Source organism: Trichosurus vulpecula, chromosome 1 (assembly GCF_011100635.1).
Source record: "Trichosurus vulpecula isolate mTriVul1 chromosome 1, mTriVul1.pri, whole genome shotgun sequence".
NCBI lineage: Eukaryota > Metazoa > Chordata > Mammalia > Diprotodontia > Phalangeridae > Trichosurus > Trichosurus vulpecula.
The window spans coordinates 80,063,678-80,089,594 of record NC_050573.1 but is presented as its reverse complement, the minus strand read 5'-3'; the positions used below and the strand labels follow the sequence as shown (position 1 = coordinate 80,089,594).

Here is a 25,917-nt window from a genome sequence, read left to right as displayed (position 1 = left end):
TGATCTTGTTCTTCCTTGCTTCTTTCTTTCCCTTTCTTTTTTCTTCATTCCCTCCCTCCCTCCCTTCCTTCCTTCCTTCCTCCTATCCCAAGTGCTCTGCCCCCACCACAGAACCCTTATAACAAATATGCATACTCAATAAACAAATCCCCACATTAACTATGTCTGCAAATGTGTATCTAGTACTATGTCATTTTCAGGATGTGGGCATACTTCATCATCAGTCTTCTGGACTTTTAGTTGGTTATTTCATTGATAAGAGTTCTTAAGTGTTTCGGAGTTATTCTTCACATTGTTAAAATTGTATAAATTGCTCTGGTTCACTTTACTCTGCATCAGTTCATACTAGTATTCCCAGGTTTCTTTGAAACTGTCTCCATCATATTTTCTGGCACACTGGTATTTTATTGTATTCATATACCATAATGTGTTCAGACATTTCTCATTTGATGGGCATACCTTCATTTTCTAGTTCTTTGCTTTAAGAAAAAGATCTGTTATAGATATTTTTGCCTATATGTGTCCTTTTCTAATTTCTTTGATCTCCTTAGGGAATAGGCCTAGTGATGGTGTTGAGTTTTCAAAGAGTTTGCACAATTTAGTACACTTTTGAGGTGTAATTCTTTTTTTTTTTTTTTTTTTTTTTTTTTTGTTTTTCTGATTTATTAAGACATTTTTCACAAGGTTTCTTCAATTAGAAGTTCTTTGAAACAATACCATCATTTTTTGCCAGTCGGAGAATAGAGTCATCAGATTCCCCCATTCTACGAATTGCTCCACAAATTGCATAGGTTTTAAACTGGCCATTGAATCTGCCTGTAACCTTGTCAACCTCGGCCACGTTCATCTGGATGGACGCGTGGTCCTTGGCCCCGATGATCCTGTTGCTCGCAGAGCATTTCCGCGGCACGTACAGATCAACGAACTCTCCGGCGTCGTTCTGCATGTCGGAGGCTGTGGTACCGAGTGCAAACGCGAAAGCGGCGGAAGAGGAAAAAAAAGCTTGAGGTGTAATTCTAAATTTTATTCCCCAATGGCTAGACCAATTCACAGCCCTACCAACAATGCATTAGAGTGCTGGTTTTCTTGTAGTCCTTCCAACAATTGTCATTTTCCATTATTGTAATTGTTGCCATGGTTAGAGTGAAGTAGAACCTCAGAATTGCTTTAATTTGTGATTCTCTAATTATTAATGATTTGTAGCACTTTAGAATCTTCTCTTGAGAACTTCCTGTTGGTTTACTTTGACCATTTATCTAAGGAGGTATGGCTCTTGTTTTTATATGTTAGAACCAATTCCTTAAATATTTTGGATATGAAACTTTTTGTCAAAGAAGCTTCCTGCAGAGATTCTCCTCCCCCCACCCAGCTATCTGTTTACTTCCAGTTTTAGCTTTCTTTGTTTAAAACCTTTTAAATTTTATGTAATCAAAATTGTCTATTTTGTTTTGATCTTCTCTATATCTTGTTGGTCTTGAACTTCCTCCATTCATGGTAGTGGAAGGTAAGTGCACTGTATAACACCCGTGGACATCTGACCTCCAAAAGGGGGTTGGGAAGAGTGTCTTCTCATATTTCTTCTGTTGAGTCATGTGGTTATGCTTTTTATATTTTTATTTTTCAACATTCAGTTTTGATGGGGGTAGGGGATGTTCATTCTGTTTACATTGTTGCAATCATCGTATATAGTGTTTTCTTTGCTGTGGTCTCTTCACTCTGCATCAGTTCATGTAGATCTTTCCATGGTATTCTGTATACATTACCTTTGTGTTTTCTTACTTCGCAATAAGATTCTGTTACATTCGTGTACCACAGTTGTTTTAGCCATTCCCTGATCAGTGGGAATCAGCTTTGTTTCTAAAATTCTTTGCTATCATTTACAGTATTGTAACAAATATTTTGGTGAATATGGGTATTTTTTCCTTATCAGTGCTTCCTAGGGGTATAAACCTGGTACTGGAATCTTTATGTTAAAGGATATAAACATTTTAGTCACTTTATTTGCATCATTCCAGATTGCTTTCTAATGGTTCTACATATTCATAGCTCCACCAACAATGCATTAATGTGTGTATCTTCCCATAATCCCTCCAAGAATGATCATTTCCATCTTTTTTCTTTTTCCCTTGCTATTAGTGACTTGCAGCATTCTTTCATATGGTTGTTTACAGTTGGCAATTCTTTTGAGAACCGTTTTCATAACCTTTGACCACTGTCTGTCTATCTGTCTGCCTGTCTGTTATTTGTTTATATATCTTGAACATCAAATATTAATCAGAGAGATTTGATGCAAAGATTTTTTCCATTTTATTCACCACTTCCCTTTTTATCCTAGTTGTATTAATGTTATTTTTGCAAAAGCTTTTAAATTTCATGTAATCAAAGTTATCTACTTTGTCTTTTGTAATTGCCCTGTCCCTTGTTTAGTTAAGAATACATCCCCTTCCCGTAGCTGTGAGAGATGTTATCTGTTTCTCCTCTAATTTTTTTTTATGGCATAATCTTTAATATTAAAATCTTGTGTCCATTTAGAATAGCATAAGGTGCTGGTCTAAACCTAATTTCTGCCAGACTGCTTTTCAGTTTTCCTGGCAGGTTTGAGTTTGTTTTTTTTTTCCAAATTGGAAGCACCTTTTTAATGCTTTTTGGTTTATTGAACAATAGATCATTGAATTCCTTTGCTTCTAATTCTCCTGTTTGGGAAAATTAGAATTTAGGGGAGACTTATAATTTTGTTCCATTATGTACTTCTCAGTTTTATAACTAATGCCAGATAGTTTTGATGTCTACTGCCTTATAATATAGTTTGATGTCTAGAAGTGTCACTTTCCCATCTCTAGCAGATTTTGACCTCCTTCTCTCCTGGGGGCAGAAATTTGAGGCCCTTTTTGCAGTTCTAGAGCCTATATCCTGTTGACACCTCTCCTTGAAGCCTCCAGTAGGTATGAAGATTCTCTTTTCCTGCAGGAGCTTACTGATAGAGCCTACCTGGTTCCTAGGGCCCACCAGGTAATCATGGTGGTTCTGGATATGTGGATAGCCCCTGCTAGATGTTAGGCACTGTCCTAAGGATTGAAAGTGACCCAGAGGTCACATAATCCCTTTTAGGAAAAGGGGTTGGGAAATGGGAGAAGTTGATCCTGGCTCAGCCTGGCCTACTCCCTGCACTTAACCATCCAGAGGAGAAAAGGAGCCCCTTTCCTTCCTCAGGCTTGTCCATATTCACCTCCCCAATATTGGTATGCCCACCAAGATGAACCATTCCTCTTTGCTTGCTCTTTTTGGATGATGAATTCACTCCTATGTGTAGATGTGCCTCAGGGATCAGATACAGCACTGCAACTTCTCTTTGATAAGTTGGTTCCCAGATGAAGGGCTGCCACCTGTGGAGGTGGCACTGAGGTATAAGGATACCGGAGAGAGTGAAAGAAAGACACGGGCCAGGCGGGAGAGTATAGTACAACTCCATTTATTAAGCAGAGGTGGTGAGTTTATATACTCTATGGAATCAGATAAGTGGACCAAGAGTTGCATTGCTTTGTTACTTTACTTTGTTCCCTTGTAACATCCTGCCATGTAGGTCACATAGCTCATGTGGCCCTGGGACATGTTGTTACTTAGTTCTATAGAAGCTATCCATATTGAAACATTACTGTTCTTTCCCATGTGGATAAGAGCTGTGAGGGCGGTTCTTTGCCACGTCCTCTTATCCTTTGACAGTCTTGCCTTGCAGAGACCTAGCCTCAAATGGCCTTGCCTTGCAGAGGCCTAAGAGGCTTAATCAGGATATAGCTGGATGTCCACATGCCGTTCTGCACGTTCTCAGGGGCAGCTAAAAGGGAGTTGGAGAGCCCACATCCTGAGTACACAGCCCAGAGAAGAACAGGCTCAGGCTCAAAGGAAAACCTGCACGTACCTTTCTAACCATGGACTATCTCAGAGCTGGCCCTCTACAAAGGACCCTTCACTCTATAGTCTTCAGGCCATTCTGAAGAGACAAAGGGATCCCACCTTATTCCTTTATCTTGATTATGGCCTACGTCTATTTTATGTATTCTATAGTTATTTTGAATGGATGGGGTTAATATTCAGAAATTCTGATATTTGTATGGATTTATTTTATGTCCTTTAGGCTTGCTGAAGTTATTGTTTTTATTAATTTTTAGTTTACTCCTTAGGGTTCATTATATGATCTGGACAAAACAATCATTTCCACTTTTCCTATGTTTATCCCTTTAGTTTCTTTTTCTTGTTTTATTGCTATAGTTAGCATTTCTAAGTAAATTTCTAGGTAAGTAATATGGTAATAATGGACTTCCTTGCTCTGCTGATCTTATTGGAAAGGCCTTTAGAGTATCCCCATTATATACAATGCTGGCTCTTGGATTTAGAGAGATTATACTTACCATCTTAAGGAAAAGTTAATTCCCATGCTTTTTAGTGTTTTTTAATAGGTAGATGTATTGGATTTTTTCTAGCTTTTTCAGCATCTATTGACACCATCATGTGGTTTTTACAATTTTTGTTACTACATGGGTTATGTTTATAGTTTTCCTTATATAGAAGCAACCCTTATATAGAAGCAGTCCTAATATAAATCCAACCTGGGTATAAAGTATGATCTTTTAAATGTTGTTTAATATCATAGCCACTTTGCTAACATTTTATTCAACATTTTGCAATAGTATTCATTAGGTACAATTGGTCTATTCTTGTCTTTGTCTCTCCCTGGTTTAGGTATCAAGATCATTTTTGTATCATAGAGTTTGGAAGGATCCCTTTTCTACTTTTGCAGTTTATGTAATATAGGAATTAATTATTCTTTGAATCTTTGAAAGAATTAATTTGAAAATTGATCTGGTTGTGGGATTTTTTTCTTTGGGAGTTCATTAAGGATTTGTTTGATTTCTTTTTCTAATGTATTTAAATAATTGATTTGTTTCCAAGGTGCTGTCCTGGCTCTTTCTCCTGCTGTGGCCTGGGAATGGGTTGCCTTTGTGCTGTACTGACTGGTCCTGAGTACTACAATGAGGCACTAACCTAGGGGTGGGGAACCCGTGGCCTTGAAGCCACATGTGGCCATTTAGATCTTTTATAAAAGAATCTGTTCTGTAAAATTTGGATTCAGTCAGAAGGCTGCACTTAAGGATCTAGAAAGCCACATGTGGCCTTGAGGTCACAGGTGTCTACCCCTCCCCCCCCATTGACCTGATCCTGTCTCTTACAGTGTCTTGGGTTGGACTTGGTGGGGGTGGGGGTGGGGGTGGTGCTTTGGGTTGGTTTGCCTGGCTTCTAGGCTGACTGAGCCTGGTTGTGTCACTGCTTGGGCCTGCCTGGGTTTGGGCATAGCTCATCCTGAGCACTACTTTGCTTGTGTGCTGGTCTGCCTCAGTGCTGCCTAGGTGCTGGTGTGGCCCTGTTTGTCTCCTGTACTGAGTCTATACTATCTGTGTACTCTGCCTTCATGGTTTGTTTCCTGACTTGTCTCCACTCAGAGCTGTTTCAACAATCCGGCTAGCAGCTTCTGTGGGGGTGTAAGATCCACCCACAGCCAGCACCCAGAAAGCTGCCAACAGCACAGGTTCTTTTGATCTGCTTAACCAAGGAAAGCAAGGTGAAGGAGTTTGACAGCTTACTTTAATTCAACATACAAATATCATTCCCTTAGTTCAGGGGAAGAGACCAGCACACTGAACTTCAGAGCAAATTACCAACAAATTACAAACATCAACAGACAGACCTTGTCTGATTCAAATCCCAATACATAGTTACCAGACTTCAACAAAGTCTCAGCATCCAGGTTTACGAGCTGGAGGGCCCTTAGCTACAGCTACCTGGAGTCTCCGCATCAACACCATCTCCAGTGAGAGCCCTCAACAACCCAATACAATTCATAGTTACCAACATCTAGGTTCATCCCGGGAGCTCAGAACAAGGGCTGACCCAGAGTCACTTGAGCTGCCACTGCTGTGGGTAAGAGAGCTCCAAAGAAGAGAAGTCCAACCCCTGATTTTATATCTTTTTCAGCATCTGGGGTGAGTCACACATGCGACTCACCCACATGACCTAGAATTGTCACAAAGAGGCGACTTAAACCCACGTGGTCTAAAAAGCCTCTGCTGTCCCAGACATGTAAACTAGGCCCTCCCTGGAGTTAGCCCCACCTTGGGCCCCACCTTAGTTGCCAATCCACACCCACTAAGGTTTTACACCTAATAGGGGTTTGGGCCTGGGGCTTAGCACCTAGTAAGGCTCAATGAAATACACTGAATTACTCAAAGCAAACAAAAGCCAAACTCTTCAAGGGCACTTGTTGAACTAAGTGCTAAGGAGCCCACTTTGCTTACCAACATAAGAGCTTCCTCAGGATTCTCACAGTCTTCTTCTGTAGTCCTGGATTACATGGAGGACCTTATTGCTATTCCTCTTTGATTTTATCATCATTCCATAGGTGCATTTTTAGAGTTTTACTGGGATGTTTGTGGAAGATCTAGGGCCTAGATTCTAGGCACTTCCAGGTCCCAAAATGCCATAATTTCCCTCTTTGTAGCACTCTAAAAGAACCTTCACCCAAAGGGGAAAATTCTAACAGTTCCTCAAATCTGATTGGAGAGATTTGAGAACACCATATGGGGTGGAGAAGCAACCAGATAGAACAGAGGCTTTCAGCAATGCCAAAAATTTTGATTGGACAGAAGGGCCCTTACTACCCTGATCTCCGATGTCCCAATAAAACTTCATTACACTCCCACAGGCTAACCATCAATTGTCTTTTTATCCATATCATGTTTTAAAAGCCATAACCAAAGCTTCTTTAAAAAAAATCCATCATACCTTGACAATGCTTTGAACAATAATACCAAATGGTTGTTAGGTGATACAAAACCCGTAGCTAAAAACGCACTTTAAAAAGAAAGCATGGGATCCAATAGCTCTAACACAGAGTGTTACAAATAAAAGTTAAAGCTACATTTGTTTAGGTAACTGAATATATGTGAAGTATACCAGATCTACCCTGTAGCACTGCTTTTTATTAAAAACAACAACACAGCTTTAAAGGGACATTGAAAGTGTTCCAAGCTACTACACAGAATATTACAGCTCATCTACAATGTTCTGTTTGTAGTGTTGCCTGGATATTGGAGCTAAAATGAAAAAGCCTTTTAAAATTTTATACCCAGAAGTCACAAAGTGTGCTTTTATAGTACAGTTGACTTTTATAGATAGCTCCAAATTAATGGGATCAACCACACTTAAGATAACGTACAGATTTCTATCCAAAGATGGAAGATAAAGATTTAACATTATGAAATTAGCTCCAGAATAAAAAAAAATACACAGAGCTTCTTACAAAACAAAGTGTGATCACCTTCTGCGCAGCAAACATGGTGACAGCATCATGCCTCCTCTTACCATCCCCAGATGCTTATTTGTGTGGACAGCCCTATTTGCTGGAGCAGCTGCTGGAGTTGCTGCCAATCTCCTTAAATTTCAAATTGCACAATTTATCTGCCCTGGTGGGAGTAATAGTTTGGTGGTAAAGGTTCATAGGAGACAGATTTAAATCCAATTTACAAATACCTTCTCTTTAAAATTGTTACCTCCTTCCTTGCTGTCCTCTATCAGGGAACTGGCATCTTTATGGGCCCCACAGACAGAACTCCCACTTTCATACATCTGAAAAAAGGGACAAAAGCCTCCACTTGATTAAAATGATTTTTCAAAAGAGAATGTCCTGCAAACTCTCCTAGTAGATACAATTTTGCAGCTGATAAATACTCTAAATCACCTCCATTAGACCACACCCTTATTAAATGCTGTTCTGAGAATTCATAGACTGTTTAATTTCTTCTTATAGCCACCCAAGTTCCTTGAATGTCTGTCCAGCCTCTGACTTCCCCTAGAAGTCATGGAAATACTGTAGTAGGGTGGAGGTTGAGTGGTGACAAGGTGTAACAACAATGCTACTTGCAGCTGCTGTGGGGGTGTAAGAGCAATAACACCAGCACACAGGAGAGCTGCTAGTACAGGATCTTTGATCTGCTTTTCTAAAGGAAAGCAACTTTAAAGGGGTCAATAATCTTACTTTAATCAAACTATACACACACACACACACACACACACACACACGTGTCTCATTCACTTAATTCATGGGAAAAGTCAGCACCCTGAACTTCAGAGAAAATACAAACAGAAATTACAAGCAGAAATTATATAAACAGAGCAAATACAAACAGCAAAGACCAACAGACAGAGCTTCCAACTGTCTGACCAAAAGCAACACATACATAATTACCAGAGAGAGAAGCACCAACATCTGGGTTTTTCAAAGCTGGGGGGGCTCCTTAACAGCTACCCAGAGTCTCATCTGGCTACATCACACAAAAACTCTTCCAATGAGTGAGCCCCAAAGCAAAATGTTAACCTCAGAGTATTATACCCATCTTCAGTGCCAGAGGGCTTCACAACTCTTGTGACACAGGTTCATATGACTCAGGCTTCCATGTGACTCAGGTTCAAAGCAGGTCACGTAGGCCTATTAAGGGGCAGGGAAGATCTTCAAATTGTATTAACATTACACAAGGGAAACTTGAAGTTCTTTCACCACCTACTCTAATTCTCGTTCGTAATTACCTCCATTACTATTTTCCTCTTCTATAAAACTGATTTCGTCTGGGCTTAAGGAATTCTCCAGAGAAATCCATGCTTTCCCTCTGAAGGTGGGTAGTCTCTGCCTCCATTAACCTTGACTTTTACACCCTGTTAATCAGCAAACCCTTTAAATGAGCCTCTTTCTTTGAGGCATGATTTAAAGATTGAAAGTGATTTACCTTTTCCTCTAATTGCCTAGAGTGGCGATAATTTATTCTCACTTTCTCTGTGTTGACAATACACTTTTTCCATAGATGTTAATAAGAAGGAGGAGGGAATATTTCTGCAGTTTCAAACATACATCATGCTAATCCCACAAAATGAGTAGCATCCTTCTCTTTATTTTAAAAAGGAATGCTCTCATTTAATTTTTTAAAAATTCTGAACATATCAAATATCAAAGAAATGTTTCTACATACATCGTAGAACAGATGGGGGGGGATTGTATATGAAAGTAAATATTATGTGGAACTTGATTTTTCTTGTTAAGAGTGTAACAAATTGGACAAGTTAACTTGTTAACTTTTGAAGTGGTCCTACTTGTCTGTAACTCCTTTGAGCCTTCCTTCTGTTCCATTTTTTATTTTTTAAACCCAACCCCTTAGGCCTTCTCCCTAAGAGAAAAGAAAAACCCGAGTAACAACTAGGCATAGTGGGTCAAACAAATTCCCAGGTTGGACACATGCAGAGACAGAGAGGACAGGTGGGCGTGGGAGCACGGGGCCAGCCCTAAGGAAGGCAGGCAGTAAGGCCGGAGGAGGCAAGTAAGCTGGGCCCCTAGTCTTTCTGCAGCACTATTACTGTTCCCATTTTACAGAAAAGGAAGCTCAGTCCTGGGAGAAGTAGCTTGTTCAGGGTCACCCATTTAGTGAGAGCTGCGGACGAAGGGAACTCAAGAATAGGTTCCTTCATCAGAGGCCACACTAGGTCGAACCACCGAGACAGGAGTCATCCAAGCAGCCTAGAGTGGCTCCAGGCGGGATCCGGCTCCAAGGGCGTTACTTCCTGTTGCGTCACCGACCTGCCTCACGGGGGCGGTGCCACGCCGGTGGGGCGGAGGAGGAGCGAGGAACAGATGACATCCGCCCTTCGGCCCCAGTTTCCTGGTCTTTGACAGAGGAGTGCTGATGGGAGTGAGCCTTATGATCGTCTAGCGTCTTACCGCCTAGTCTGATGCGGAGAGAGGGGTAGTCTCTCTGTCTCTCCTCCACCGAGTTGCTGCCTCCAGGCTTCGGTCGCAAAGGGCCATCCTTGGGGTCCGACTCAACTGTTTACTCCAGACTTCACTGCTGTGTGTTCAGGGTTAATTGGATCGGAAGCCTTTGGTCGATGGGCTGAGACGGTAGGGCCTCACGAAGCTTATTTAAGCCGAAGTCAGCTAAGGCAGTGATGGTTGCCTGACTGGGGCCTTCCCCTTAGGTCACTGTGGAAGCCCAAGGGGGTTCCTGCTTCTAGTCTCCCTCCTACCCAAGATTTCCAGGATTTGCAGTCACTGGCTTCTTAAAATGGGCCTTGTATTCCCAGGCATGAAACCTTCAATGACGTCCTCTTACATTTCAGAAACAAATTCTTAAGTCTGGCGTCCAGGGCCCTCAGCAAATTGGTGGCACCTATCTTAGCAGCTTTATGTCGCACTTAAACCCTTCATTCCAATCAAACTGACCTAATCCTCATTGCAAGGACACAGACTTTCCAGCCCTTATATCTTTGTGCATGCCATTTTTCCTTAGCACAGTGCCTGGAACATACATAAACTTAATGGAACTTAATAAATGTTTATTGAATAAAAAACAATTGCTCCCCCAAGTGGCCACTTATAAAAGTCCTGCCCAGCCTTCAGGTCCTCATTTAAAGGCAATGAAGAGTAACAGAACAGCACTGGGTTTGAGTTTGAATACCAGATCTGCTTAATAAATTAAACATTCCTTTACCTAGAAGACATGCAGTTTAGTCCAATTTAATTTACAGGTTAGAGAGTCAGACTAGATCAGGGGTGGGGAACCTGTGGCCTAGAGGCCACATATGGCCTTCTAGGTCCTTGGGTGCAGCCTTTTGACGGTCCAAGTTTTATAGAGCAAATCGTTTTATGAAGGGGATTTGTTCTGTGATGTTTGGATTCAGTCAAAAGGCTGCACTTGAGGACCTAAAGAATACATGTGGCCTTGAGGCTGCAGGTTCCTCAACCCTGGTCTAGGTCATTGGCTTTCACAGTGTGAGAACTTTCCAGAGATCCTTTCAGGAGGTCTATGAGGACCTAATGCCAAGATTTTAAACCTTTAATATAGTAAATATTGATAGATGTAACCCACATACAAACAAAAACTTTTGGAGGGTCCTCAATAATTTTTTAAGATTGTTAAAGGGTCCTAAAACCAAAGAGTTTGAGAACCATTAGACTAGATTATCTCTAAGTCCTCTACTTGCTCAAAATCCTATGATCTTAGGCAAATGTTCAGTATTTGTTGAATGAGTCACCGTCTATTAGCAGGTGAGAGTAATCCTGTTTCTATCCCCCAGAAGGAAGAGACTCATCATAGTAATTGGTGACTATTGCAGGGATACAGAGGCATCTGTTCCAGTGTATACTTGAAACAGCTGATCAAGAGGATATTTTTCAGGAGATGTTTGATAAATTTCATAACAAAAACCTATCATATACATTCCTATATGCATCCCATAAATTTTATGACAAAGACCTATCATATACATTGCTACTCACTTCTACTGACTTTCAACAGGAATGAATAATGCTGTTAACATTTGTAATGCAGCACTATGGCAGGAAACAAGGAACCATAGGTGGCTTCTCTATCTCCCCCTTCAGTAGCTATGGAAAAGAAAAATGCATATAGGAGTGTAGGATGTAGGATAGTATTAGTGCAGGATGTAGGTTTCTGGACCATAACCTGGGATACCAGAGTGAAGAACTCCCAAGATGTCTTCTATTTTCTCTGCATTTGACTTCACTACAGCTGGCCTTTGGTGAGCATTAGACTTGCCCATTCCTGCCTCTTATTTCTCACCAGCTGCCTATTCCTGAACTCCATCAAACATTTAATTAGTTTGCGCAAAGCACCGAATTTCCCTTCTTTTCCCTTCTTCTCCACTGAAGAGGCTGAAGCTGGGCTAGGCCTGGTTTGAGTAACAAGGGCTGAGAGGTAAGGGGAAAGGGACTAGACTCCCCTCTGAGATATGTGCAAGTCAGGAAGGTGCTCGCTACCTTACCTATGTATTTGTTCAGTAAACAGGTGTTAAGTATTTTGGCATTAGGCCCTGGTGGGATATAGAAAGTTTAGTTAAAGCACAGTCTCTCTTCACAGAGTCCAATAGCACAGTATTACATCAACACCATCATAAGATGCATCATTGTATGAAACATGCATTAAAGGTGGCAACAAATCATGATAGAATATTGGAGGAAGAAGGTTATGACTGATGAGGAAATAGGAAAGGCTTACCGAAGGAAGGGCTTTAATGAATTCATAGGAATTCAACAGGTAAAAAGGGGGCAGGGAGGAAGGGTATTTCAAACATAGGGAACTTCATGAGCAAAAGCACAGAAACAGAAAGTGAAGTATGTGTTTGAGGGACCAAGAGTAGATTCCTTTGGCTGGAGTGTAAGGTGCAAAGACAAAAGTAATAGGATCTAAGCCTGAAAAAGCAGGGGTGTTGCCAGATTGTGGAAGGCCCAGAAGGCTAGCCAAAGGAGTTTAAACATTATTTGTAACGTAGTTTGGGATCAATGCAGTTTTTTGCACAGAGGAGTCACACCGGTAGATCCATATACTTTATAAGGAATATCAGTCTGGTAGCCATATGAAAGATGGAATTGGACGCACAGAAGAGAGTAGGAATGAGACTGGAGGCTATCACAACAGACTGGGGCAGTTCTCAAAGTTTTTGATCTTAGGACCTGTTTATACTCTTAAAAATTATTGAGGACCCCCAAAAAACTTTTGTTTATGTCAGTTAGACCTATTAGTACTCACTGTATCAGAAATGAAGATGTCTCAGTATTATTATAAGGATAGTTTTGACTGCAGATCCCTTGAAAGAGTGTTGAGGACTTCCTAGGATCCCCTGATTATTAAGTGTGTTGCATCTGTGATTTTCATTGAGTACACCTTCTCCTTTAGCACATCCCAGAAAAGTCGCTGAGCAACACAGAGTCTTTGGTGAAACAGTTAATGAGATGTTAATGAGATTTCCTATGTGTCTAGACTTTAGGGACACCCTGTACAGCCAGACATCCTGGAGAATGTAGTCAGGTAGGCCTTAGGAGGCATTGCCAATAATAAGGCTAGTGGAGGTGACAGAATTCCAGCTGGCTATTTAAAATCCTAAAAGATTATGCTGTTAAAGTGCTGAAGTCAGTATGCCAGAAAATTTGGAAAACTCAACAGTGGCCACTGAATTGGGAAATATCCATATATATCCTTATTCTAAAAAAGGGCAATGCCAAAGAATGTTCAAGTTACTGAACAGTTGTGTTCATTTTACATGCCAACAAGGTTATGCTTAAGATTCTACAACCTAGGCTTCAGCAATATGTCAGCCAAGAGTTACCAGAAGAGCAAGCTGGTTTTTGAAGAGGCAGAGGAAGTACAGAGTTTGCTGGACTATGGAGATTATTGTGTGGGATGGTGAGAGAATAAAGTGTGAAGACTTCACAGGGTATATGTGTGTGTATATATATATATATATATATATATATATATATATATATATATATATTATTAATGTTTGAGAATCAATATTTAGAGAAAAGGGAAATGGGATACATTTGAGTCTGTGGGAATCTGATTATTTAGCCTTTAGGAATGTCTTTCTCCCCCTTCTTCTTTAGATTTGTAGATGTCACCTCAGCTGTGAATGGAATACAAGATTGTGAAAGCCTCCCTATGAATAACTCAGGCAAGGTGATACTCAAATAGTATAAATTTAGTTAGGATGTGGACCTCACTAGACCTAAGTTTCGTTTTCCTGTAAATCATATGATTTCGGGGAAATCAGGTGGTATTCCCCTCTCCCTCTCCCCTAGCCTACTCACAAACCACCATCTTAACATTAAAGTTTCCTTATAAGGTAATTCTGTAGTTTCTGTGCTGGTATTGGGTAAAACTTATTCTTGGTTAGATTGTGAGGCCACCTGTCCCCACAAATGGGGACAGAGGTCCAGCCTCTGGGGTGGGATTTCTTAGAATTGTTTGTACAAGGATATATATCCCCTTGCTTGCCTTCTCCCCCTTGCCTCTCTTCACTACCATCTCCACCCTGGTAGTGGGAGATGCCCAATTCTCGCGAGACTTCATCAAATAAAGCTTCTGTTTTGTTTCTACCTTGAGAAAACCGAGACACCTCTGTTTTTTTATTTGAGCCAGTGATCTGTTGTCCCACACATTATGAAGAAAGCAAGAGAATTCTATCTACTTCTGTTTCATTGACTACAGTAAAACCTTTGACTGTGTGGATCACAAAAAAAATGTGCAAATCTTTAAAGAGATGAAAGTATCAAATCATCTTACTTGTCTCTTGAGGAACCTGTATACAGGAGAAGAAGTAACAGAACTGAACATGGAAAAACTGATTAAGATTGGAATTTTTTTGAAAAGAGAGAGTTTGCAAAGAAACAAAATTTAGGCTTCATGCAAGGAAAAACCTGCCAGCAACTGGAGCTGCCAATAAACAGAAAGGTTGTTGAGTTGTGTCTGAGTATTCCATAGGGTTTTCTGGGCAAAAATACTGGAATAGTTTGCTATTTCCTTCTCTACTGTGTCCCCATTTTACAGATAAGGAATTCAGGCAAGTAAAGTTAAAGGTCTTGCACAGGGTCATATAGCTAGTAAGTGTCTGAGACTAGATTTGAACTCATTTTCCCTACTCCAAATGTAGCACTCTAACCACTGCACAGCCTAGCTGTCCCTCATCAGAGATCTTTAAGCATGAGTACAATGGCCATTTGTCCATTATGTCATTGAGGGGATCCTTGTTCCAGGTCTCTAAAAGGGGAATGACTGGAAAGGGAAAAGAATCTAAGATACCAATTAATATTATTACAGGTTATTGCAATGGTCTAGCTGAAGGGTGGCAGCTAGAGGGCATAGTGGATAGAATGCTAGACCTGGAGACCCAGATGAAGACATCTTTCTGAGTTCAAATTTGGCCTCAGACACTTACTTGTTCTGTGACCCTGGACAAGTCACTTCACCCTATTTGCCTCAGTTTCCTCATCTATCAAATGAGCTAGAGAAGGAAATGGCAAACCACTCCAGTATCTTTGCCAAAAAAATTCCAAATGGGGTCACAAGGAGTCAGACATGATTGAAAAATGACTGAACAACAACAGCTGAGAGGTGATGAGTGCCTGAATTACAGTAGTAGCCAAATGAATGGAGGGAAGAAAACAGATGTGATAAGTGTGGTGGTATTGGTGATGGTGATAAGATTTGGCAAATAATTGGATATATGGGGAATAGGGAAGAGTCAAAAGTGACTCCAAGGTTATTAACCTAGGTGACTGAAAGGCTACTGGTGCTGTAAGCAGAAATGGGGAAATTTGGAAGGAGGACTAGTTTAGAGGGAAAAGATAACTTCTGTTTTGTCTGTAGGTTTGATATGCCAATGGAATGAAGGTATCCAGGAGTATACTTCCAGCTGGTGGCTAGTGATATGAGAATGAAGTTAATTAAAAAGGTATGGACTAGATTATAGATTTGGGGAGTAAACTAGTATGACCCTAGGTCAGTTTCATCTGATGCCAAGTACAATTCTCTTTCTATTTCACCACATTGCTGGAACTCAAAGAATCATTCGATTCAACCACAAATATCAAGCTTCTACTATATACAAGGTATGTGGCACGCATAAAACAGTCCCTATCCTTAAGGAATTTATATTCTGGAATGGCAACAAAAGGTATGTAAGTAAATGGGTAATTTAAAAGGGCAGGAAGGATGATAACTTGGTCAGAACCATGCTTTAAGTACAGTTATTTTGGCAGCTGTGTGGAGGATGAATTGGAGAATAGAGAGATTTAATTAGACTTTTACGAGTCCAGGTGAGATGTGATGCAGGACTGAATGATATACAAGGGACGAATGGTTGGTTGGTTGGTTGTTGGTTCGTTGGTTGTTGTCTTTCATTTTCAAAGAGGACCAAAATGACATCACTATGCTTGAGGCAAGATTAAGTGTATCTGACTGTGGCTGATCAGGCCAATATGAACTTTGCATGCTCTACCACAGGTCAGGCAGAAATAGTCCATGTGAACATTTGGGGTGGATACTCCAAACCTGTTCATCCTGCATTTCCTTTGAGCCGTTTCAATTCTGCTTTGCTCATAGAGCACAGCACCTTCTCTGATGTGGAAATGCTATGCTGAGCCATCCTGTGCCAATATCTCCCATGTCACATAATCATTTCCAAAGATCTTGAGAGAGACCTTGAGAGTGTCCTTGTATAGCCTCTTCTGACCACCATGTGAATGCTTGCACCATGTGAGTTCTCCATAAAACAATCTTTTTGGAAAGCATACATTTTGCATTGGAACAACGTGGCCAGCCCATTGGAGTTGGGCTCTCTGAAGCAGCGTTTGAATGCTTGGCAGTTTAGTTCAAGTAAGGACCTCAGTGTTTAGTACCTTATCCTCTCAGGTGATCTTAAGAGTCTTCCTAAAACAATTCAAATGGAAGCAATTCAGTTTCCTGGCATGGTGCTGGTAGACTGTCCGGGTTTCACAGGCATATAACAATGAGGTCAGCACCACAGCTCTGTAGACCATCAATCTGGTAATTAATCTAATACCTCTTGTCTCCCATACTTTCCTTCAGAGCCTCCCAAACACTGAGCTAGCTCTGGCAGTGCATGTGTCAACCTCATTATCAATGTGTACATCCCTGGAAAATATACAGCCAAGGTGAGTGAACTTATCCACAGCATTCAAAACTTCTCCATTTGCTGTAACTGATGGTTCCACGTATGGATGGTGTGGTGTTGGCTGATGGAGCACCTGTGTTTTCTTGTTGTTAATTGTTAGGCCAAAATTAGCACAAGCAGCAGAGAACTGATCCATTCTTTGTTGCATTTCAGCCTCAGAGACTGTGGTAGACTATCATCTAAAAAACAGAAAATCATGCACCAGCACTCCCTCCCCTTTGGTGTTGGCTTGTAGCCTTTTCAAGTTGAAGAATTTACCATCAGTGCAGTAGCTGATCTTGATGCCATGTTCATCCTCATTGAAAGCATTTGACAGCATGGCTGAAAACATCATGCTAAAAAGCATGGGAGCAAGCACACAGTCTTGTTCATTGGTGACTGGAAAGGCATGACAGCATTGTCCATTATCTAGAACCTGGGCAAACATGCCATCATGAAATTGACATACAATGCTGATAAACTTCTCTGGGCAACCAAATTTTGACATAATTTTCCATAAGCCCTCATGACTAACAGTATCAAAGGCCTTGGTCAGATCTACAAATATTGTATGCAGACCTTTGTTCTGCTCCTGGCATTTCTCCTGGAGTTATCGGGAGCAAACACCATATGAACTGTTCCTTGGACTTTCTGAAGCCACACTGGCTCTCAGGTAGATGACCATCTTCCAGGTGAAGGGTCCACCTATTAAGAAGGACTCTGGCAAGAATCTTGCCAGCAATGACTAACAGACATTGCCCGCCCCGCCCCCCATGATTGTCACAGGACAATCCATTTCCTTTACCTTTATAGAGATGGACAATGGAGGCATCCTTGAACTCCTAGGGGATAACCCCCTCTTGCCACATAACCTGGAAAATTTCAGTCAGCTTTTGTATGAGCAATGGACCCTCTACCTTGTAAATCTCAGCTGGAATAGAATCAGCACCAGGTGCTTTGGTACATGAAAAGAACCTAATGGCATTCAAAACCTCTTTTTCAGTTGGAGCTTCAGCTAGGGAGGAATTGACTTCAACCTGAGGCAAATGGTCAGTATTGATTGATAATGGTCTGTTGAGAACACTATGGAAGTGTTCAGCCATCCCTCCAGCATCATGTCCTTATCACTAATCATTGTGGTTCTGACATCACTGAGTAGTTGAGATGCACCATAGGTCTTTGGCCCATAAATAGCCTTCAGGGCATCATAAAAGCACTTTGGATTATTACTATTCACGTAAAACTGAATTTCATCTGCCTTCTTACTGAGCCAAGAATTCTTCATCTCTCTAAGCTTTGCTTGTACTTTACTTTTGACGTAATTAAATGCTGCCTTATTAGAGAGGGTTGAGTTATACTGCTGGCAAACCCTGTGGAGTTTCTGTTTTTCATTTAGCAGCTTCTGAATTTTCCCATCATTTTCATCAAACCAGTCTTTGTGTTTGAGTGTTCTGACCCAGATGAGCAAATGCAGTGCTATACACCAAATCTCTGAAAGCTGCCCACTCCTTTTCTGCTCCAATGTTGCCAACTGTGTGTTGGCTCAATTTTCGCTCCAAGTGAGCAACAAATTGTTACCTCTCAGAGAAGAGCTCTAATTTTTGACATTAATTCTTCTGGTAGTCATTTTGCCTTGAGGGTGCTGCTTTTGCTGAATGCAAATATTTAGCTTGGAAAGGATAAGTCTATGATCAGTCCAGCATTCTGTACCACACATTGCCTTTCTCACTCTCACATCCTGTCTGTCTCTTCTCCTTACAATCACATAGTCTATTAAATGCCAATGTTTGATGTGATGGGGCATCCGTGAACTTTTATTGCATTTAGGTAAATGGAAGACAGTGTTGGTGATGAGAAGGTCATGAGATGCACAAGTCTTCAGTAGTAAGTGACCATTGCTGTTGCTGTTTCCAACTCCATTCCTCCCTAGGACTCCCTGCCAAGTCTGGTAGTCTGAGCTTACTCTACCATTAAAGTCACCCAGAATTATAAACTTGTCCTCTTTTGGCACATTGATGATAACGGTCTTCATGTAGGGTGTGTTCAGGGAGGACTAGAACCTCTGTTGTGATGGCTACTGAGCCCTTTTCAGGGCTGCTTTCCACTTTTGTTGTCTGCTGTTCCATGCAACTCTCGCTTGTGGCTCCAAGAAGCTGTAGCATTATGGCAGCCACACCCTGGCAAACTGTTTCAGCAGGTTACTAAACCAGCTTGAGGATAACCAAGGGGTCTTAAACCCATTGGTGAGTTATGGGGCTGTCTACCCTAAGCATGTGAAAACTTCTCTAGTGGAATGGGTTGATGAGAACAGTTTGTTCCAACAGCCATGAAGGCAGCTGAAGCAGGCACTATAGATCACTTAGAGCTTGGTTAGACATCGAAGATGCCAAAGTCATCCACTGTATCTTGAGCCAGCACCAGTTGTCTTGATTCTGTCCTGCCACTGGACTGTGATGACTCTGGAGGAGACAGTAAGGCTGACGACTTTATGCAACTCTGCCTCACTTAAATCCAATTTACACACAAATCAAAAAACATCACCCATGCCATTTTACCAATTTACCTATCTCAAAGTCCTGTGGTGACAGGCAAGTGACAAAGCAGCAGGTGCAGATACACTGGGAGCTGTAGTCACAATCCCACACACAGGCAGCCCAGGCCATAGGGTTGTTTCTCACTGGAAGCAGTAGTGGGATTCAAAAGCCCCCTGGGTGTCTGAGCAGCCTTTTAAGGAACACACTGCTCACTTCCTGGTGTGAGGAGGGGGCTAGAAAAGGTGCCCTAAAAATTGTCTGCTTACCCAACCCTGGCCTGATTACTACAGCAGTCGGGGAATCCCACTCTGTGGTTGAAAGGCAAAGAAACATACAAAAGCATTTGCAAAGATGATTTCACTCACTATTGGCACATGGAATGTGCTCACACTTACAGACAACACAAAATCCAGTAGACCTGAAAGACAAGCAACTCCTGTTGCAAGCGAACTCAGTAGGTATCACATCCAAATAGCAGCCCCGTGTGAAACAAGGCTTGCAAATGAAGGACAGCTTACTGAAGTTGGAGCTGGATACATGTTTTTCTGGAGTGGCCACAGTGTAGGAGAGCACTGGGAAGCTGATGTAGGTTTTGCAATCAGAACTAATCTAGTCAACAAGCTTGTATGCCTGCCGAAAGAAGTTGTTGTTATTGTGGTTTGTCCTTTGTTTTCAAAGAGGACTGTGACATCAGGAAAATGATGACATGACTTGCAGTTGACTTCGATTTGAGTGAGTGAGGGCTGTGCAAGATCACCAGCCTCCCTTTCTCCTCCAGAGCCATCTGGATCCAGTGACCTGATATTCATCTGGATGACTGGACATGACCCAGGATGCAGTGGGAGACCCTGGCCCTTTTAGGCTCAGACCTTTTCAAATACTCACTTAGAGTGAGGTAAAGCCCATTCAGTGAATAAACCTCTTTAAGAAGTGAGTGAAGGGATGGCCCCTTTAATTAGAAAAAAGGGGAAAAAATCAAGCTGGGAGGGGAAGACCCTTAGGGTTGCTGTTCCAAAGAGAAACAGTTTCCACTGACATTTACTCTAAGCCAGGAGGACCCAAAATGCAGCCATTAAGTGGAGCTTGGGCAGGGACCTATGTGATTGCCACTTGCAGGAAAACATCACACCACCATTATCAGTGCCTATGCACCCACCATGATGAACCTTGATGAGGTCAAAGACAATTTTATGAATACAAGGAGTGAATGCAGATATTGTAGATATAAAATCAAGACCTGGCAATTGTTTAAATGTTGGTGTGAGGGAATGGTTGCTTCACAAGCTAGTAGTACCCTTAAAAACAGAGAAGGTAAGAGGAAAGCCTAATTTAGAATAGAAGATTTTTAATATATGGAGTTTGTTTACAATGGATGGAAGCCAAATCTCACTCCTGAAGCTTAGTCTCATATTGCCAACTGGCAATATGAGACTAAACTTTAGGAGTGAGATTGGGCTTGGATATATAGCTTGGGAGTAATCTGTGTACACATGATATTTAAACCCATGAGAGCAGATGAGCTCATGAATTGAGATTCTAGGTCTGAACTTTGAGATACATCCATAATTAGGGATGAAATTGTTGATGACTGAAAAAGAGACAAAATAAGACACTAGACAGGTATTAAGAGGAGAAAGTACAGTGTCACAAAAACCTGGGGAGAAGAGAATATTCAAGGAAGAAGTGGTAGTCTGTCAGAAGCTACAGAGAGGTCAAGGAGGGTCAGGACCAAAAGCCTTTGGATTTAGTATAAGTTTCATTAAAATGATGGGAGTAGGAAATCTGATTGAAAGGAGTTGGAGTGGGAAGGGGAGGCAACAGTAGTAAATAATTCTGGGAGGTTGGCAGTGAAAGAGATAGGATGATAGCTTGAGGGGATGACAAGGTCAAGTGAAAGTTTCTTTTAAAGCATGGGGGAGATCTGGGAATGTTTATAAGCAGGAAGGGAAGAAGCTAGTATGTAGGGAGAGATTAAAGATAGAGTAATTAATTTGGGGATTAAAATTGTCCAACCTACAACAAAAGAGACTGAGGCAGAGCTCTGAACCAATGGCACCTCTAATGAAGTGGAACTCAGATCTTCCTCATGATCTGAGATGTCCCCTCCTTCCAGGACCTTGTATTTATAGAGTTTGATACCCAAATAAGCAAAAGAGGCATGGTAAAATACAGAATCTCATCAGTTGACATGATGCATAAGCTAAAATAAGCAAAAATGATATGTCATCCAGGTTATAAGTTGGGTGAAGCAAGGAATATCTCCACTGACTAAGTGGTCACAAAAAGTATGGGCTCCTCCTCAGGTTAGGCAGGAGGAGATGGTATAAGTTATGCATATGCTCCAGGAACATATGGTGGGGGGAGACTTTCTATACCATGCTACTACCCAGGCTTGGTTTGGCCATGGAATTTGAGCAAAACAGGGTGGAGATATCTTTTTCAGCATTCTTGTGGTTATGCATGTGAGCTCCATAGCTGTTAAACAAGTAATGAACATTACATATAAGTTTGAGGCCTATTAGAATACATATTCCTATGTGACTTATACAAAGTGTGGACTAATACATCGCTTATTCTTATGCCCATTAGGTGACTGACTAGATATGTGTTACTAGATGAATATATTAAAATAATTATTGACAATAATTATCCCTTATATAATCTTAGTGAACTGACTAATACTGATTAGAATTTGAGTAGGAGGTCCTCAATGAATCATTTCTTTCATTCCTCCCTTTGATTCACAGAAAGGCTCCAGTCTTTCTTTGAATCTTTACAATCTAAAAGAGGGCAGTCCTCCATGGGTGACACAAAATCAGTAGGGGTCAGTCGCCTTACTGAGGCACAAAGTTGACATTAGTAAAAAGGGAAATGGGCACAAGTTATAACATACTGATTATTTTCCATTTGATTAAATCAGGCCTACACTACTTGTGGCCCATGGGCTACTTTTAGCCCTTAGGCCGCTTGCAGTATGCCAAAGGATTTTGAGCAGTCAGTGAAATTTGTAAAGGAAAAAATCTTTTGTATGTAGAGGAAATTCTTTGGCATGCCACAAGAAGTGGCATGTAAATGGCAGTGAATGGCCCACAGGCTGCTGGTTGTGCAGGCCTGGATTAAACATTAGCTCATAATATACTCTCTCACTAATCAAGAAACATGAAAGACAGGTACCTCTTAGTAAAACATGCCCTACGAGAAATGTAAATTGGCAGACAATAGATATTTGTTCAAGAACAGCAGCGCAAGGATTCTTTGACCTACACATGGGTTCTGTAAATCTCTTGAATTTGCTAAAATGATTAAATCCAAAGGCTTTTGGTCCTGACCCTCCTTGACCTCTCTGTAGCTTCTGACAGACTACCACTTCTTCCTTGAATATTCTCTTCTCCCCAAGTTTTTGTGACACTGTACTTTCCTCCTTCTCTTAATACCTGTCCAGTGTCTTATTTTGTCTCTTTTTCGATCATCAACAATTTCATCCCTAATTATGGATGTATCTCAAAGTTCAGACCTAGAATCTCAATTCATGAGCTCATCTGCTCTCATGGGTTTAAATATCATGTCTACGCAGATTACTCCCAAGCTATATATCCAAGCCCAATCTCACTCCTAAAGTTTAGTCTCATATTGCCAACTAGCAAAAAAAAGACTGCCTGGATGGTCAGTTGCTGCTGCCACCACCTCCACCATCCCGGGGCTGAGGCCGGATCGTGCCCTTCTCTCACCGAAGTCCAACAGTTTTACCACTGACCTGCTACGTTATCTTTGGTGTTTGTGGGTTGAAAAGTCTGTAAACCACCACAGCTCAGTGATTCAGTGCTGTGAGGCATGCTCTGCCCGGTCTGTTCTAGCCTGTTCTGTCCTGAAGCGGCCCACACTGGGCTGCGCTCTGTTCCCGTTATGGTGCAATAGACCCTTCCCAGTGACCATCCAGGCAGTCTTGGGCTAGAGACCTGTTTCATTCTGTCATTTCATGGGTTCTGTAGCTCTAGAATTTGTTTAAAGTCATTTTTTACAGGTGTTTGGAGGGATTTGGGGGAGAGCTCAAATGAATCCCTGTTTTCATGCCACCATCTTGGCTCTGCCCATAAAATTCACTTTTATAAGATTTATAAAGATTTATAAGATTTTTATAAAATTTCTCCCCTCCCTTCACACCCACATCCTCCAAGATAGCATGCAATCTGATATAGGCTATACATATGTGATCATGTTAAATATATTTCCACATTAATCGTGTTGTGAAAGAAGAATTAGAACAAAAGGGAAAAACCATGAGAAAGAAAAAAAAAACCAGAAAAACAACAAAAGAAAGAGAAAACAGTATGCTTCAATCTGCATTCAGACTCTGTAGTTCTTTTTTTGAATGTGAATAGCATTTTCCATCATGAGTCTTTTGGAATTGTCTTAAATCATTGCATTGCTGAGAAGAGCTAATTCGAACAAAGTTGGTCATAGCACAATGTTGCTTTACAGTGCTCTGGTTCTGCTCACTCTACTTAGCATCAGCTCATGCGCGTCTTTCCAGGTTTTTCTGTAGTCCACCTGCTCACCATTTCTTATAGAACAATAGTATTCCATTACATTCATATACCACAGCTTGTTCAGCCATTCCCCAATTGATGGACATCACCTCATTTACTAAGTCTTTGATACCACTAAAGGAGCTGCTATAAATATTTTTGTACAGATAGGTCCTTTCCCCTTTTTTATGATTTCTTTGGGATATAGATCTAGCAGTGGTATTACTGGATTAATAGCTATGCACAGTTTTATGGCCCTTTGGGCACTGTTCCAAGTTGCTCTCCAGAATGGTTAGATCAGTTCACAATGTCATCAACAATGCATTAGTGTCCCAATTTTCCCATATCTTCTCCATTAGTCATTTTCCTATTTTGTCATGTTAGCCAACCTGGTAGGTGTGATTTGGCTCCTCAGAGTTGTATTAATTTGCATTTCTCTAATAAATAGCAATTTAGAGCATTTTTTCATATGCCTATAGATAGCTTTAAATTTCTCCCTCTGAAAACTGCCTGTTCATATCCTTTGACCATTTATTAATTTGGTAATGACTTGTATTCATATAGATTTGACTCAGTTCTCTATGTATTCAAGAAATGAGGCCTTTATTAGAGCTACTTGTTAAGATTGTTTCCAAGCTTTCTGCTTCCATTCTAATCCTGGATGCATTGGCTTTGTTTGCACAAAACCTTTTTAATTTAATGCAATCAAAATTGCCATTTTGCATTTCATAATGTTCTCTATCTTGTTTGGTCATAAGTTCTTTCCTTCTCCATAATCTGACAGGTAAACTATTCCTCACTCTATTAATTTGCTTATAGTTTCAACCTTTATGTCTAAATTGTGTTCCCACAATTACCTTATCTTCATATAGGGTATAAGATGTCAGTCTATGCCTAGTTTCTACCACAGTGTTTTCCAGTTTTCCTAGCAGTTTTTGTCAAATAGTGAGTTCTTATCCCAGAAGCTGGAGTCTTTGGGTTTATCAAACAGTAGATTACTATAGTCATTGACTACTGCATGTTGTGTAACTTACCACTGTTGTGTAACTTATCACTGATCCAGCATGCTGTTTCTTAGCCAGTACCGAATTCTTTTGATGATAGCTGCTTTATACAATTTAAGATTTGGTATGGCTGGACCACCTTCCTTTGCATTTCTTTTCATTAATTCCCTTGATATTCTGCACCTTTTGTTCTTCCAGATGAATTTTGTTATTATGTTTTCTAGCTCTAGAAAAGAATTTTTTGGTAATTTGATTGGTATGACACTAAATAAGTAAATTAATTTAGGGAAAATAGTCATTTTTTTATATTAGCTCAGCTTACCCATGAGCAACTGATGTTTTTCCAATTATTTAGATCTGACTTTATTTGTGTGAAAAGTGTTTTGTAATTGTGCTCATATATTTCCTGGGTTTGTCTTGGCAGGTAGACTCCCAAATATTTTATATTGTCTACAAGTCTTTAAATGGGATTTCTCTTTCTATCCCTTGCTGTTGGGCTTTGTTAGTAATATACAGGAATGCCAATGATTTATGTGTGTTTATTTTATATCCTGCAACTTTGCTAAATTTACTTGTTATTTCAAGTAGTTTTTTGCTTGATTCTCTAGGATTCTCTAAGTATACCATCATATCATCTGCAAAGAGTGAGAACTTTAAAAAGAAGTAACAATTTTGTTTCTTCCTTACCTATTCTATTTCCTTCAATTCCTTTTTCTTCTCTTAATGCTAATGCTACCATTTCTAGTACAATATTGAATAACAGTGGTGATAATGGACATCCTTGTTTCACCTCTGATCTTACTGGGAATGCTTCTGGCTTATCCCCATTATATATAATGCTTGCTTATGGTTTTAGATAGATTCTACTTACCATTTTAAGGAAGACTTCTTTTATTCTTATGCCGTCTGGTGTTTTTAATAGGAACAGGTGTTGTATTTTGTCAAAAGCTTTTTTTTGCATCCATTGAGATAATTATATGGTTTCTGTTAGTTTTGTTGTTGATATGATCAATTATGCTGATAGTTTTCATAATATCGAACCAGGTCTACATTCTTGGTATAAATTGTATCAGTCATAGTGTATTATCCTCATGATAAGTTACTGTAGTGTCTTGCTAATATTTTATTTAAAATTTTTGCATCTATATTCATTAGGGAGATTGGTCTATTATTTTCTTTCTCTGTTTTGGCTCTTCCTGGTTGAGGTATCAGCACCATATTCATATCATAGAAAGAATTTGATAGGACTCCTTCACCTATTTTTCCAAATAGTTTACATAGTGCTGG

At 40.5% G+C, this 25,917-nt stretch overlaps 1 protein-coding gene across 1 annotated transcript; it reads right to left on the bottom strand.

Annotated features, from left to right (window-relative positions):
* Positions 1–647: 647 nt before the first annotated feature.
* On the bottom strand, positions 648–974 carry LOC118852795 (40S ribosomal protein S21). Its single transcript, XM_036762496.1, has one exon. It carries the CDS (start codon positions 944–946, stop codon positions 695–697), a length of 252 nt encoding a protein of 83 aa, XP_036618391.1. The 5' UTR covers positions 947–974; the 3' UTR covers positions 648–694.
* Positions 975–25,917: the final 24,943 nt, after the last annotated feature.

What these genes read in the sequence shown, in the direction of transcription:
- LOC118852795 (XM_036762496.1), bottom strand. Translation starts at nt 946, where the DNA reads ATGCAGAACGACGCCGGAGAGTTCGTTGATCTGTACGTGCCGCGGAAA.